The following is a 17,407-nucleotide window of genomic DNA, read 5'->3' on the forward strand; positions in this document are numbered from 1 at the left end:
ATTAAATATGCTCCTGCTCCTACCTTGGAGAGAATAGCATAAGCTTGTTACCTTAGCTGTGGCAAAGAGTATGTTTTATTTAAGAAAAAAAAATTATTTTGCTTTTTTTAGGTGTATAGTAGTACTAGTATTTACAGTATATGCATTTTATTAATTATTATGCTTGTCCATGATTATAAAGAAAATAAAGTAGGATACAATATGATTAGATTATTTGATTTTACCATAGTGTTTTTCACATAGAAAATCCAGCCTTGTTAAAGGATTAATCCTAGGAAATTGTAATGTGTGCTTTATAACATCCCCATTATTTTGTGGATCATCGTGTAGGATTACAAATTGCTTCTAAAGTGTAATGGCAGATTCCCTAAGTAACACCCCTCATCTGTCAGACAATTGTTCAGTAAAAATACCCTTCCCTATAAATTTGGAGAAATAAATAGATACATTTTCTAATTGCTTTATTCAGTTCAGGGTTGCTAGCTACAGGCGCAAGGTGGTATACATCTTACACGGAACACCACTCCATCGCAAGGACACACACAGGCACAGATACGCACATACTCACAACAGGCACACTTTTCCCAGAAGCCAGTTAAGCCACCAGTATGTTTTTGGACAGTGGGAGGAAACCAGAGAACCCAGAGGAAACCCATACAAACAGGCAGATAGCATCCCAGAAACCCCATTATCCACTAACCACTGTGCCGCCATGCCACTGCAGGCGCCCACATGAAATACAAAAAAAATATTTTGTATATCATTTTCATATTTTTTATTTATCTATACCGAGCTGTACTACACATGACCAAGGTTGTTTTTTTCCACTATTTACATTGGTCTCCTTTGTCTAATATAAAAGACTGTCTATCATGGTTTATAAAGCACTCAAGGTGTTGAGTTGGTTGTGTTACACTTTAAAAGTAGGTTTGTACTATAGCACTTTCCTCTTTTAGTTTCACAGTAGTACGTTTTCCTGTTTCCTTGCAAAAGAAAACAATTTCATCTAGGACATAGTGTTCCCTGAGAAGATAAAATACCCCTTTTACCCTACAAGGGTATTAATGAGAGGATACAGGAAAGTTGATTGTGTGTTTGTTGGTGAGGGGGTTGGGTAGCTTAAAATCAAAATCTTCCCTCAAATGCTGATAAGTAAAACTTTTTATATGGCAAACCTTAAACAAGATCCTAAGCCTGAAAATGCTAATCATTTTTAAAAAGTGCATAAAAAGGTCATTATCCGTGTATATGGTACTACTAAACTATTGATCTTAATGGTCTGGTTTCAGGGTTCAAGAACATGCAAGTTCCGCAGCTCTTGAATAAGAAACTGTTTTGACTAGCAGACTGGGTTTTTGTTTTGAAAGGCTGTATTTGTTAATATTATGAAGGTCTTAACTCTTTTTGTTTGTAATGTACAAGGGAAACAAAGTGTCTTTTTTTTTTTTGCAGGACTCTGGAGACCTGCCTGAACTGTGGAACAACTTGAAAACTCTGAAGATCAAGTTCTACTTAGGAAAAACTGCTGCCAGTCTGCATGGTGGGGTGAAGAAGCTTTTCTCCCATTGTAGGCTCATCATAGAATAGGGTATCATTGATATTTTCACCCTAGTCAGGCAGCTTTGCTGCTCAGCTAAATACAGATGAATGAAGACCCCATTCGGGAAGACAGCGGGCCAGAGATCCAGAGCTGATGCAGGTAAGCCAATGAGAAAATAATAAATGTACACATGCCTGATTCCTAGACCACAAACATACTCAGATTACATGAGTGGATGTTTAGGTATATAATAAAATGCTTTGATTTTTTTACTAAATATATACTTCCCTCCAACAATATTGGGACAGGAAGAGTCAAGGCTATTGTTTGCGTTATAGTTGAGATAAAACTATGTGTATTAATATGAATTAAATTGTATTATATCTTGTAAATTTTGGTAATCCCATGCAAACATTTGATCATATTAGTTTTTTACAATTGCTAACAAGTGGTTTTTCAATAGCAAGTTCACCTTTTCAAAACTCTTCATAACTCTCTACACCAACATGAAGCGTGGAACAACTGTTCATTTCACACCCAACATGCACTAAAGCTATCAAAACACTGCAAACTTTCTCAAAATAAAATAATCCTATCAAAACTCCAGCACCTTTTTGCTTCCAGCAAGAATACTTTGTCCATAATAGCACCACGACCTGAAAAACACTAAAGACAAGTGGCATTACAGTAGTGTACAGTAGCAAATAATGTTGTGCTCTCTAGTTTCTCTATATTGTAATTCTAGATGTTCGTTTGTTCTTTGTGTATTTATCTTTTTTAACAAACTTTCCATTACAAAAGAGGATTGCACATGCACTGCTCTATACAGTGAACCACCACGTAACATGCAACAGAAAAAATCTAAGACAAATGAAAAGTGACAAAAATGCCAAAACAGTAATACAGCAATATTGACGTACTTTACAGTAATAAAAAACGGTACTGTAGTACTAAAAAAAAAATCAGTCACAGGTACAGTAATGCACATTTTAGTCAACCCCTTTTACTACATTTGGCCCCATGCTCTCATCTACATCACACCTTATGTCCTCTCTTGCTATACACCGGGGAAAGAATCTCTTTGCATGCCTGATCCATCCCTGGCAGTCTCCTTTGCTTCCAGGAGGGACATCTGATCATGTGGACGATGATCATACATTTTCCACTTCCATGAGGAAAGGAATTCCTCTATAGGGTTGAGTAATGGTGAATAAGGTGGAAGTAAAACGGAAACCATGCTTGGATGGGCTGCAAACCAGTCTGTGACTCCACGGGGAATGGTGAAAGGCTACATTGTCCCACGTCATCACAAATGTTTGCATGTTTGGCCTCACCTGTCCCCTTTCCTCCTCAAACACAAGCCTTCCATATAATTCATCCACGAATGAAATGAGGTGCTCTGCATTATATGGCCCGATTATATTGCCACCCTTCTAACCTGGATCATCCCCTGTGGCTCACTGTCCTATTACATTCCGTCCCCATCAGCACCTTTTTGCCCAATTTGCTAAATTATTTCATGGGGTGTCAGACTGGCCTCCAGCTCCATGACTCTCTAGCAGAAATCAAACAGATTAGGCAATACAGTAAAAGCATTACTGTGTACCTACAGTAAAAACAATAAGGCAGTGAGTACTGTGTCCTACAAGTGCCCTAAGTTTTGTTCAAAACCATTACAGTTGAATAGACACCTTACCTGCACATACTGGTGCCTGAGCTCCTTGATACGATCACTTTTCCTCTTCAAAGGAAATGTGTACAACTGCTTCATGCTGGTATGTGTTTCGTCAGGGTCCGAGCTATCGTTGTGAAGTTGACACTTTGAACATTTTGAAAAACTGTGTCTGCCAGCACTCTGGCCTGGATTTCTCGAAGTTTGATTGCATTATCAGCAATAACCATGTTCACAATGGCCCTGTCCTGCTCAACATTGAACGTCTTTCCTCTTCCCCCCTGAGGGAGGTAGTCATTGGGTCCTATAGAGCAAATACTGTACAATTACACATTAGCAGTGGTTCTAGAGGATAATATTTACTGTATGCATTTCAGTGTAAACCTTTGTAAAATGCATAACTTACCTGTTGGTTCGCTGGAAAGTTCTTACTATAGATGCGACAGTTGAACGGTTGAGATTTGGATGAACTCTTAGACCAGCCTCTCTCAATGACAGACCAAGATTTATGACATGGTCTATTATGGTAGCTCTTATCTTATCAGACACAATAGCTTGTGGTCTTTCTCTGTGGTGAATGCCACCAAGCTTTGGAACTCCTCTCCCTCTTCCTCTCCATTGTCCAGCCTTTTGTCTTTCACCCACTCCTGCGTGGGTGACCACTCTTGCTGGGTCCATGCTGAATCTTTCCAAAGATTTCCTCTTTTTATAAGATTGGTCATGCAATTAAACATTTCTCAGCACCTGGGTAGGTTTTCAACTGAGGTGGGAATCAACTGTGATCTATTTACATAACTTCAATCAGCAGTTTCTCAGTAACCTTTATCAAAATCTTTGTTTTGCACTTTGAATGTGTTCAAATATATTTGTGACTTAGCAAATTGCTATCCCCTTTGCTTTTACTATATATGTTAGGTTTTCAAATTTAGTGTTATCAGTTTGAGACGGAATATGCAAGCATTTGCAAATTGAGCTGTTAAAATACACCGTTTTGCTGGTAGTGGAGCTTGAGTGAGAAGTTAATTGAAGGATTTTGAAAACTATGTTCACCGAATGCATTTTGTGCCTAAACAATTAAAAAATCATTCATGGTTTGGTCCACATAGAGGGCTGTTGTGTTAACTGTGTGAAGAAGTTTGAAAAAGTGAACTCGGTATTGAAAAACACTTGTTAGCAACCCCAAAAAAAAGCTTATTTTGCCTTCAGTGATTGGTATATTAGTACATGTTCAGTTCAAGTAAATTCCAAAGTGTAAATCATTATTTGTTTGCATATCCTTTTGGGACAATTACATGACGTCTGTGACCCATTAATTTAATCAAAACATTGTGGAATCATTTGAGATTTTTTTTTAAAGATATTTTACCTTTATACTTCGAATACTTGCCTCTTCTTGAGGTGTTCTGACTTGGCCAGTTTAAGATTTTCTACTTTTTTCTCATGGTGATGTCTTTTGTTGCATTTAATTATTTTTTGGGTCATTATGCCACTTTGCCGTGCACCATGATGACCCAAAACATATAGTCAGTTCATCCAGGGGGTTCAGCAGACTGCAAGCTAATTATCTTGTAAAATTAATTAATATTCTTCTTCACTGAGTGATTTTCATTTCAATGTCTGTATTCATTGGGTAATGTTAAGTTCTATGTAATCAAAGCACTAAAGTTTAGTACCTAGTCTGTAGTCTGCTGCTGTGGAAGAATATGCCAGAATAATAAGTTGATTTTGACGGCGTACCCTTGCACCCTCACACTGCCAGCAAAAATATTTGCGCAAGCCAACATGGAATTACTACTGTGATAAAGAAATATAAGACGTCTGAGAACAACACACAGGGTGGTCATACATTTTCGAGTGTTTAGGTGTTATAGCCAATCAAGAAAAATGTATAAAAAACGTACATAATTATAAATGTGCATCGCTGTGTTTTTATGTGGTGTTTACTGTATATGGTGTTTGGCTCAGAATGAAGAAGCCAGAACTATGGCTAAGGTCCAAGGTGTTTCTTAAAAGAGCAGTAGCTGGACAGCCGCCCACCTTGAGCACCTGGTTTCAGAGCACCATCTAGCAGCTATGATCTCACCATTCTTTCATATCGCTGTGAACCCCAAATTTGCAATTCACAAAGCAGACATAATAGAAACCTTATTAAGGAATCCTTATTTTTGTGAATGGATAATTTAAAGAATTATTCCACACATATATGTACATGTTTTGTTAATTGTTGGTGAGGTGGAGTTATATACAAAGTTTTGTTTTAACTGGAATTACATGTAATTGGTTGAAAAGTTGGGAGGGGTTTCAGAATTAAAAGGCTGACTCCAAGTCAGGATAGACTGTTTTGATACAGAAATGCAAGGTGGCAGAACTGCTGATTTCTTATTGAACACTACCTATAATGTTCATTTATACCTTGTTGATTCAGTGTTTGTTTTGCATTTTTTGGACTTTTCAAACTCCAAAGATCCTGTGTGGTAAAATACATTTTGTTTTAATGGTAAACATCTTATTATATTAGACTTTCACAATACATGGTAGAGTTCCCCTGAGAGTGGTCCTGTGGCAGTGATAGAGGTGTTTTGTGCTAAAAATCAGACCAGCCTTAATGGTATTGTGTTGTATGGAGTGTTAAATTCTTTGGGTATAAGAATGATCTTTTTTAAGTTTTGATGTAACGAAGAGAAAATCTGTTGTCAGCAGTCCCTAAAGAGCAGAAAAACTTACAATGAACCTAGAAGATAAGAACCTATGAGCCAGACTGCAATTTTTATACTGAAAAATAGTTTAATATAAAAATTTTAAAGAGAACATTTAAAATGCAAAAGTATTGTTTTCTATTCCACTTCTACTTTTTTCTACACTTTTAAAAAAACACTATCCAGTGAGGTTGAGGTTACTAACAGTGTCTGAATTAGATGAAACAGAATGAATATGGCTACATCATCATTACAATTATTAGAAGTGGCTATTATGGTGTATTAAGAATCTAAAGACTGGTCAACACTTAGCTAGTTAGCAGTTCTGAGGAGCTTCAAAGCAAGAAAACAACTCAGGTGTTTACTAAGCTCTAAGGCTCTGAGATTGTTAATTGATCAAAGGAATAATCTGGTTTAATCTTGCTTAATTAAATAGGTAAATTATTATAAATCATCAAGGGGGGGGGGGGGGAGTACCAGGTTAGAGGTTCTGGTTTGGATCAACTGTATGGACCAAATCCTAGTTAAATATTTGAACCTTTTTAAAAAAAACTGATTTCCTGTATAAAGAATTCCTAGGTTAAAAACACTCTCAAGGTTATATAGCGCTTTTTCTGGACACTCCACTCAAAGCACATTACAGGTTATGGGGACTCCCCTCCACCACCACCAATGTGCAGCATCCACCTGGATGTGAATGTATTTCTTAAGATTAGGGATAGGGTCCCATTCGTTTGGTCAGATATGGATTGAGAGAAAAAGATTTAACAGTAGGTTGTGTTCTGTTTAGTTTAGAAGGCAGGTTTATCTCTCTTGTTGGCCTATATACAGTAGGTGTTGTATAGGATTCTTGAATACTTCAAGTCTGGGTTTTTTCTGGTTGTTAAGGATATAGGCCTCTGAGATGCCTTGTTTGTAAATAGAGTAACTTTGTTGTATATTGTGTTGTTTAGTGTGTCATTGTAAATATGTTTATCCCAGTTTGCCTGTAATTTATTACTCTTGCCAAGACTGCGCCAGGGAATAAAAAGATCTCAAGTGCCTCTAATTACACCAACTGCTCAGGTATATTCTTTGCATATCTTCACAATTTGGGGTTTGTGATTATTTATGGGGCTTGCTTTATTTATTTATGTATTGTTTTTGTAACCAACCTGTTTGTAACAATATTAATAAAATACATTCTAAAGATTAAATGCCCAAATGACTTTTGAATATCCACTCAAATTTGATAATTTATTAATTCATTGAGAAATAATGCCAGATCCAGATGAGAAATAACATGAGAGTTTTGTGATCTTCACTTTTGTGATTATTAAACTCATGGTTTCTGTTCAATATTTCAGAAAAATAGGCAGATAAAGCCCCTCAAACTACACAAACTACTGCTTAGGATCTGGTGTGTTTGACTTTAAACATTTACTACAGCATTTCAGTGTATATGTGCTGAGAGATTAAAAATATATCCCAAATAAACACAGATAAATGACTTTGTTTCTCAAGCTCTTTTATTTGTTCTATAAAGTTTTATGTTAGCAACTCTTCTTGAGACTGTGAGATCATTGAAGACTGAGACAGCCAGTTTATACTGAGAAATAGGAAAGCTAATGAAAGTGTTACCCTAAAACTGTCACATCTGGTTCAATAAATCAATTAAAAATTTAGGAGAAAAAACTGAAACTATACTGGTGTAGCAGCATGGCAGTGATTATTATGGAATTAAGTGTTCAGAAAAACTGTGATATTTATTTTGCCTTGAATGTAAAACCTGGCACTGATTAACTCCTTTGAGTCAGTTCTTAGGAATGCTGGGGAGATGGGAGACTGCCATTTAGGATGGACTGACTTGTTGACACAAAGCAACGAATCAGTTGGACTTATGGTTATGACTCCAGTGATGGACTATGCATAGAAAAGGCCACATAGTCTATCTCCAAGAGAGATAGACATCTGGATTTGAACATCACATGGAGATCACCTGTCATAAATCCACTAACGGGCCATGAAGATCAACCAATGAGGAATCTGCCACATGGAAAAAAACACTACACCTAATGAGGTCCTGATCAACCATCATCTGTGAGGATTTTATTTAAAAGATGCTACACAGCAATTTAGGAGGCTCACATGCTTTCTCTGGCAGCTTTACAGCTAACTAATCACGTGACTGCAGCCACCTCTGCCAAAACCGCAACTGAAACAGTTAGATGAAAGGCCTGCAACAGTGTATGTAAATAAACTTCTGCCTAAGAATTCCTCGGCAACATAAGCCTTGTTTCTTTTTAAATTTCTTAAAGAAAAATAATTTAATTTTTAATTTCACTTGGTCAACAAAATAAGAGAATTGGACTTCTGTTAACACCATTGACTATCACAGAATATTCATAGCAGCAGCTGTAAAATATAGGCAGACAGACTGTTACTCCCCATTTAAATCAGGACTTGTTCCAAAGTCTTGAAATTTGGAGCATGTTCTGGAAAAGCGAGCGTCAGCTGAACGTGGATTTTTTTTCCATTTGAGGAGCCGTCTCCAGAGAGAGGCTAAGCAGAACTTTCCCTTATCTTTCCCTTGTCGCCCGAATATCCATGATTAGATCCAGCCTTTCTCTTCATGCTGGACTTCTAAAATTTCGTCAGAATGGCTTGACCAAGTGTACTACTTTGGATGAGTATACATTCAGTTTTCACAGGACATGAGAAGTAAGCTATTATTCCAAACTTTAAGTGAAGTATAGATCCAATGACTATTATCGTAATTAAACGAGATGGATTTAAATTGTGAAGATGGCTATAATAAGATTGTAGTCGGTATATTTTAACACGTTAAAATATATCTTTTGCAATCCATCAAGCCATTTGTATCATGACTGATGAATTCACATATTGTATATAAGCACAATTAGTTGTCTTTTAAACCTTTGTCCTGATGGTTTCCTCTCAGTGGATTTGCTATTTCAGTTTCTAATTTGTTTCAGAAATTTGATCCAACGTCCAAAACAAAGTATTTTTAAATTTAGGAAAACGTGCTTTGGGACAGTTTACAAGGAGGATGTAAATATGTCAATATAATCAGTAGAATATAGAATCAGTATATAATAGCAACATTTCAAAGACATTCCAAGGAGAAAGAAAACTTCACAAAATTGGTAAAGAAAAACAGAATAAATTACAACTTAAGTAAACAGCGGACAAGATAGAATGTATGAGTGGATATTCAAGTATATCAAAATACAATCCTTTGATTTTTTTTTTTTGCTCATCAACACTGCTCATCTATAAAAACTGAAGTACTTATTGACATACAATTCTTTACATCTTTAAGTATGGGGAAACAAATGCTGTAAAACATAAGGCTAGGTACAGATCCAGCCATTTAAAATGAGCGAGGTGCACTGCGTTAAAACGCAATGGATGTTGTGCAGTATGTTTTTTTAAATAGGATAATAGTACCTTGTAAAACCTCCAGGTGGAGCTAATAAAGCTTAACATCTTATTTACAGCATTTGAGCTGTCGCCAGAAAATGCCCCATTTCGGATCCCGGTCACTGCTGAGGGACAATCTTATTCCAGTCATGAATTTAAGTTTTATACTCCTTTAGACTTTTAATCATTTTAAGCTATGTATCACAACATGTTAAACATTAAAAAGTCGGTATATTTTATAAAAGCACGATTGCTCACTACACAAAGTACACAACTTTCCACCTTCATCATAAATGTAATTATACAATAACATTTTATGCATCAAAGTCTTTATCTTGGTAACTTGCAGTGGGTTCTGGTTTTAACTTGCTTATTCTAACATTATAAGCTTATTTTCTGTGCTTCATAAAAAGTTAAAACATTTTATCCTTTTCTAGGAATACATAGTAAGAACACCACTTGCTATTATTGTAAAAAGCTAAATGTTGTAGTGATTCAACATCACTTAATAGTTATGTGCATATGGAATCGTGTAACTAAGCAGCTAAAATATCACAGGTGGACATTTTGGAAACATTTTGACATCCGTTTCTTTTTAAAAAGCTTTTATTGTTCTTGTAGTAGTAACGGACAAAGCATTGCACCCAGTGGTTCAAAGCATGATCCGAGTATTACTGTCGGTTTGTTTCTTATATAGTGAACACATAAAAATAGTCCACTGTTATAGCTTGTTGTTGGCTCTGGCGTGAATTTGTGTATCTGGATAAATTAAGTGATGTTTTTTTGATTAAGGATTTCTTTTCGAAATAAAACAAAGGAGAGAAGTAGGGTTATTTTTACAATTGGCACTCTGAGATTATGACTGATTTGATTCCCCTCATTTAGCTGAAATGGAAAACGAAATCATGCTGTAGTAATATGTATTGGAAGGCGCTCTGTTTTATTAATAAACACTCTGACTCAAACCTGTTGTACAGTGATAGACGTGGGTAATGTCATCCTCGTTAAACAGTGTGCTTATCGCGCAAATCCTGCTAAACTAGAAGCATTGCAGAAGGTGATAAACTGTACATTATTTACTGGAGCGTAGCTGAGTTCAAAGAAGGATGTCTGTGAAGCCCCCCTGTTTATTGGTACCAAACATTGATGAGACGTCATGGTTCTGTACAGATTACAGAAAAGTGGACACTGAAACTCCACCAGACATCGTATGTACTGTTTAACCATAGTCAAGAACCGATGCGCTGTTCCCTTTTGTAACATGGTAACTCCCTGGAAATTAGAAGAAAAAAGAAGAGTATTATTGGACAATGTTGTGTGACTCTGGCAGAATTTCTCTGTAAACTGAAGAGCTATAGAAGAGACACGTGTATCGCCTCTTTTTACACTTGTTGAACATTCCAATGTTAATGCAACACGGAAGATATTATTAATAATCTTTTCAACCCAAAGCTGTTAACTCTACTTCACACCTGCACATCAAGATCACGGTTTCAAAATAAAAAAACATCAAACCTTTGATTGGTTGAGAACGTCATCATTATTTTGCAAGGATGTGAAACATGACAATTTGTTACAGTTACCATCAGTAGAAAAAAAAAGTTTATTTTTATTTATTTGTGGCTGCTGCACTTGAACCCTTTGCAATGGCTGGATAGTTAACACTTCCCAATTGCTTTATCAGTCTGCCCGTAGAGGGAAGGGAGGAAAGGGAGGGGGGGTGAGCTCTCCTTGACAGCTGACACTCCTCCATACGCTTAAGTGAAAAATTAATAAAACGCCAATGTAAATGTCATATGTACAGTTTGTTTATATACCGTAGTGGCTTTAAAACGATACAACATTGCGCTGTTTGCATGTGGCATGTCTTTGTTCAAGTTTTAAAACTACAGTATGGAAAAATGAGTGTCAGGAAAAACAAGACATTTGATTGCTGGTTGCCTTATGTTAAACAGCAACAATGACAATGACAAGGAGAGCATGTTCCTGAAAATTCCTTCCCATCCCCCTGAACTGGCAGAAATGTCTATTCTACATAACATTACACAGTGTTAACACTCCTAGACTTTATGAAAAGTATGGAGCTGCATTACATAAACTGGCTGAAATTGAATATACTGGTAGGTAAAAGTTAATTCCAAGCTTGAAAGAAAAGACACAACGTGTGTTCTCTATAAATCTTCAGTTTACAGACTGTCCAAGGTAATTTATTATTGATATCTTCCGTATTGCATTAAAATTGGAACATTCTTTTACAACATTTTTTCTTATCTGTGAAAACAGGAAATACAAAGGGAGTTTCAGAAATACCAAAAAAACAAACAATATAGTTTCCATAATATTTACTATTTAGTTTTTTAGAAAAATGTTTATTTGTTAAAAGAAAGCTCAGGCTTTGAGCAGGGTTTGAACCCCCGACCTCCAGCATGCGAGTCACACGCCACCGCATCGCATGATAACTTAAGCAAGTTGTTCTCAAACTTTTTGGACCAAGTACCACCCCTGATCAAACCAGAGCATCCAAGTACTACCTACAAGTCATCTTCTCATAGGAACCCCAGAAAATCTCAATGACCAACATGAGCGTGTACGCACACATACTCGCACACACATATGATGATAAACTTCATAAAGCACCTTTAAAGGTGGCTTCTCAATGTGCTTTACAGAATAACAACAATTAAAAATAACAATAAAAAAGCACCGTTTCAATGAGAGGGGTGAGCCTGTTTAGTCGAGCAAAGCAGATGTGAATTCATTGGACGAGCCTTGATACAATTCACAACAGAATCTAACAGATTTTAAATTCTCAGGCATTTTCTTGACGGCCAAGGCCTTGCGGTGGATGCTGCAGTGCGTCCACTTCATATCTAGAGCAACCTCTCTAATCCGTGCAACTACACCGCTGTGTTGGCTTGTCATCGCTCTAGCACTGTCTGTACAAACTCTGATGCCATTCTCTTCAATAAATGCATTCAGAAGCTGAAATATGTGTTCTCCTGTAGTTCTTGTTGGTAGCGGCTTACAGAACAGAAAGTCCTCATGGGACATACCCTCAAACTCGTATCTAACGTAAACAAGCGAATTGGCCAAATCAACGACATCTACAGACTCATCTAATTGCAGTGAAAAGCACCTGCTCATCTTAACACGCTCTATCAGCTTACTATTGACATCATCTGCCATATCAGTCATTGTATGGGTGACTGTGTCTTCCGAAGGAGGCAGCAGGTCGAGCTGTTTAGCAGCCTTTTCTCTGCACATAATATGCGTCAGCTCTTTTGCCAACAGTAAACAAAGTTCTTCACAAATAGTGTGGGGCTTACCTGCTTTAGCAGTCTGCAAGCTGGCATTTTTCCCCGTTTCCGTTTCAGGAGTTTGTCTCAGAAGTTAAACCATACATATTCTCCAACCTTCCTATTTGTTGTAGATAACTTTTTAAAGAAAATACAATTGGTCACTTGTGTTCGTAGTACGCATTTCTATGCTTTCCTGTGCTTACAAGATTGCCATTGTTCCAAAATCACGTACATTCTCCTACCTCCCTATTTGCTGAAGATAACTTTTCTTAAATACAATTGACCGCTTACGTTTGTAGCACACATTCCTATACAATTGTAGAATTACATAGTAGCTCTTGTCCACTCAATTGTTAGCGCGCACTATATCGTTTGTAGGCTGCGTATTTGACACACAAACTAATTTTATTAAAATAGAAAATATGAAAACCCGTCCCAATTTTTCATTTCAATTTCATAGTTTGAGAACCACGGACTTAAGCTATAACTGAAAAGGGCAGGCAAAATGTTTCCAAGTAATCGTGGGTGAATTAGTCAAATTGATGCAGAGTGGACTGCGGTAATAATTTGAGCTATATGAAAATAAATCCTTAAATATCATTATTAATTTCTTTAGATACACGATTCCATATTATATTACTTATTAATCAAATTCTAAAAAAATTTTTTTTTACTGCGATAAGGAGTGCAAGTATTCATAGAAAAGGTTAAAACAACTTTTTATAAAGTATATTAACTTTAAATATTAATATAGTGAGTAGGAGCACATAAAAACTTTTCCAAAATAACCACAGTAAGTAACCGAATGAAAGACTGATGTTTAAAATGTTTATGAAGAAAGTGGAATACTGGTGTGTATTTTTTATTTAAACTACCAATACCAGCCATATACAGCTTACGTAATATGTTCATATTCCTAAATGAATATAATTTATATTGTTCAGAGACATTATGCTCCTGTTATTTTTATGCTCAGCTACCAACATTTCCCTTTATTTGTACAATTCCATCTTAATATTCAATATTAAGCAGATTTAAACATGCACAGTAAAGAGATTAAATGAAGCAATCGTTTCACTAACAACCAATGCACCATGAGTGCTGCCTGTTGATCATTTTGGCCAGCCAATCATGTACTTTGGTATAACGCGCTAATATGCAGATAATTTCATGCAATAGGGGGTTTTACCACTCATTTTGAATGGCTGCATCTGTACTTAAGTGCACAGAGGTAATGTGGTTAAAACTGTGCAATGCACTAATAAGACATCCGTTTAGAATATTATTTGCAATGTTTGTCACTACATTACCAGGAAGTTATTGCTGCTCCAGAGAAGAACAACTGGTTACATTCCCAGGCTTAAAGGCATGTCCTATACTGACAGGCTAAAAGAACTGAATAATTTTTTGCAACAAGACCTGATTCAAGTATTCAAAATCTTCAGGGGGATTGGAAAAGTCAACCTAGTTGGCATCATCAGATGTAGTGAAACATGGAAACTACCAGAACATCATTTAAAAAATGAGAACAGGAGGTACTTATTTACAAAATGGCTTGTGGGGACTAGGAACAAGCAACGCAGCCCTGATGTTGAAGCCAATACCCTATTTTAGTTCAAGTAGCAGCAACTAAGCAGCCAAACAGCCTAAATGGGCCGGAGGGCCTAGTCTTATCTGTTACGATTCTTATGTTCATATATACATATGGCTTTCCCAGCATTCATTTTATCACTCATCACCTTTACTCCCATCTTTAAAATGTCTTGTGTTCCATAACAGTTCTGGCTACCTGCCCATTACAGTATTGTCATCCATTTGTAATACTTGCTGTTTTGACTGAAATTTACATATACACTGTAGTTGTTAATTCATCAACTACAACAATGCAAGTGAACTGTACAGATTTTTTTGGAGTCTAAAGTTCTTCAGTTGTAGATTTATTATATATTATATATATTATATATTATTGTAGAAGTATTTGCCTGATGATATCTGGAATCTTTTTTTTCCAAGAGCTAACTTGAAGATGTATGTTTCTTGCATCATAATTGGACCCGTGATTTTTATAGCAAAGATGAAAAAGCTTATGGATGGCATGATATTATAGGTTTAGTCAGACTACAGAGTTAAGTGATGACTGGAGTTATCAGGGCAGAGCCTGTAGTTTTAAGAAGTAGTCTATACTGCCAGCAGCAGGAGTGCAGATACATATGATCTGTGGTTTGCAGTTTATTCAACAAACTTTTATTCTTGCTTTTTTAGGGCATGCAGGTGTTTCTGCAAGTATGATGAAGAAAAAGAGTTCCCACAAGTAAGTAGTTTCTTCATGCAGTGGAATCTAACTAAAAGTTTGTTGCACAATTATAGATGGAAAGTTTCACTGTTTTTGTTCCCACCCACTGAAAAAAGCTAAGTCAAATATTCAATGTTAAACTGAACCTAATGGTTTGTGCTCATTATTACTAAAAGCAAAGAAACATTTTAATTGTTGTTAACATTTTCATTCAGAAAACCTGAGGCGTGGGAAGGAATACTGAACCTCACACCTGAAGAAGGCTCCACGGCCGAAACGTTGTGTTTTCTTTCTTCTTTTTTTTCAGCATGGAATAAACCTATAACTTGTTCCTTTGCAGCCTACGCATGCTGATGCAGCTACCCACCTGAACTACATTTATATATTATTGTTATAGTGAATGAAGTTTACTATCACATATATTAATGACCACTAGCAGTGCAGTATAATATATATATATTAGTTAATATAGTCCTGAATCAATCTTGTTGTGATCACTTTTAATATCAGGTATGATTTTTGCAAAAGTGTATTTCAGTTCTAAGTATTCAAATTAAATGTTTTGCTTCACATTATTATAATTTAAAATATAAACTCTACACATGTTGAAAGATTCTATCTTTTTATTTTACTTTTATGTGTTGGTATCTGTTGAAAAAGCAAATTATTTATAGTATATCATGTATAAAATGGGTGTGTCTGCGGCACCTGTGTTATTCAAATTGTTTAAAACAGAAGGGGATGAGATCTTGTAATGTACATTCATACCACAAAGTTATACAGTGAGATGAACATCCCCCAGTTTAACAGAGTTAAGTAAGTGTTTTGCTATTTTTTGAGCCTGGAACTGCTGCCAAACACAAGTGATTAACACCGTATTTAAGGGAGAGACAAGAAGGGGAGTAGGGTAGGAGTAAGAAAGTTTGGCAGTATAGAAGGTTTCTTCCAGTTAAGTTTCTCAACATTGAACTGAAACCTCTCAGGCATTTGGCTTTGAAATGACTTTTTTAAAAGGATTCAATTAAAGAAAATGAGGTGCGTGTTTCATATTTGTGTAAATATTTTATTTCCCTTTTAAGCTGACCAGTCAAACAATTCATGTTTGTATTTGAATGCATTCTTATGAGGAGGGAGATGGTTGCCTTTTTTAGCATAATTCTAGAGTGTGACCTTGCTTTTGGAGGATTAGTAAAGAGGTTATTTCTTCCCCAAGGTAAAAATGTCAATTCTGAGATTAGACTTAAGCCCTCCTCCCCTAACGCAGTTTCCCCTATCGTCGTTTCACTGAAACGTGCAAAAATGTCTCCAAGAATTCCCTATGCACGGTTGCTTCGATATAATGCGAGTCAATGCATGAAATGGCTTCCGCCGGGCTGCCCACTCTCCAGATCTACCTGTCTTCTGTCTGTGCTCTCCCGCAGTGTTTCTGGGCAGTTTTGTGCTGCTGCCTGCATCCAGCTTCCCAGTCCACACACTTACTTCTCTCACGCTTCAGTGTTTCACCGCACATGTACCTTGGAGTCTTTGTGACAATTTGTAGTGTGTTATTCCTGTGTTATGTCCACGAAACGCACATTATCAATTAGTGATGATAATGAAAGCAAACAAAATAAGAAACTGATAACCTTTGCTGAGGAAATAAAGATTCTAGATAGCCTACTAGCTTGGGCATCGGCTGCTTCACTGGGTTGTGAGTATGGGGTTAATAAATATCTGTGCAAGTGGAAGAAGTGCTGAGAAAGTACATACTAGCTGCAGCTTCTGTGAGTGCTCAGTCAGCTTTTGTGCCTCGGGGAAACCTGTATATAGAAAAATGTTTATTCAATATTAAGCTTCTTGTTTTCCCCGTATATTACTGTATGGATTCTTAGAGCTCTTTTTTTGTTAAGGTATTTGGCAAGGTGAATCACAAGCTGAGGATGCTTTATTTGGTGTTATTATGCAACATGCATGCATGCTTTTGAACTTTTTATTATCCAGTGAGTAAAATTAGACTGTAAAATAGTCAGATTTATTGTGCTAATAGGAGATTTGTCCCCTATCTCTAATTTTCCCCTAGGTTCCTCCAGTGCGCTGTTGGGAGAACAAAACCTCCCACATAAAAAAGGCACATAAATCATTATCTCTTTATAAGCATCACATTTTCTTGCTTCTCTTAAATTAATGGGTTTTGAGCTCATGTTAATACTCTTGTCATGTGAATGTAACAGCAAGGGTATTGCCAGGCCTAGAAACAATTCTTTAAGAAAAATTATGGTGGTAATCTTTATCTTGTATTGAAAATTAATCTGGGAAGTGGAATATTAAGAATATTTCTCAAACCCATTGTGAATCCACTGTCAGGTCCAGAATGACCCACCAATGTGGAATGTGCTGAATGGGTTTGCCTCTACATGTAACAACGTCCAGAGCAATCACTATCCATGATGACAGGATTTAAAAGTTTGTGCACCACATTATTTGTTTGCTGTCCAAGATACTGGC

The 17,407-nt window shown here is 36.5% G+C and overlaps 1 protein-coding gene across 3 annotated transcripts in view; it reads left to right on the forward strand.

Moving 5' to 3' along the window:
• spina (spindlin a) overlaps nucleotides 1-17,407 on the forward strand; it is a 57,420-nt gene that overhangs the window by 22,827 nt on the left and 17,186 nt on the right. For all 3 annotated transcript variants that reach the window (XM_088629392.1, XM_088629393.1, XM_088629394.1), the window contains exons 2-3: nucleotides 1,453-1,699; nucleotides 14,893-14,941. In XM_088629392.1, coding sequence (XP_088485518.1) covers nucleotides 1,648-1,699; nucleotides 14,893-14,941 — 101 coding nt within the window. In that variant the 5' untranslated portion in view covers nucleotides 1,453-1,647. The remainder of the gene's footprint in view (nucleotides 1-1,452; nucleotides 1,700-14,892; nucleotides 14,942-17,407) is intronic.

This window comes from Lepisosteus platostomus, chromosome 4 (genome assembly GCF_059453375.1).
Source record: "Lepisosteus platostomus isolate fLepPlt1 chromosome 4, fLepPlt1.hap1, whole genome shotgun sequence".
NCBI lineage: Eukaryota > Metazoa > Chordata > Actinopteri > Semionotiformes > Lepisosteidae > Lepisosteus > Lepisosteus platostomus.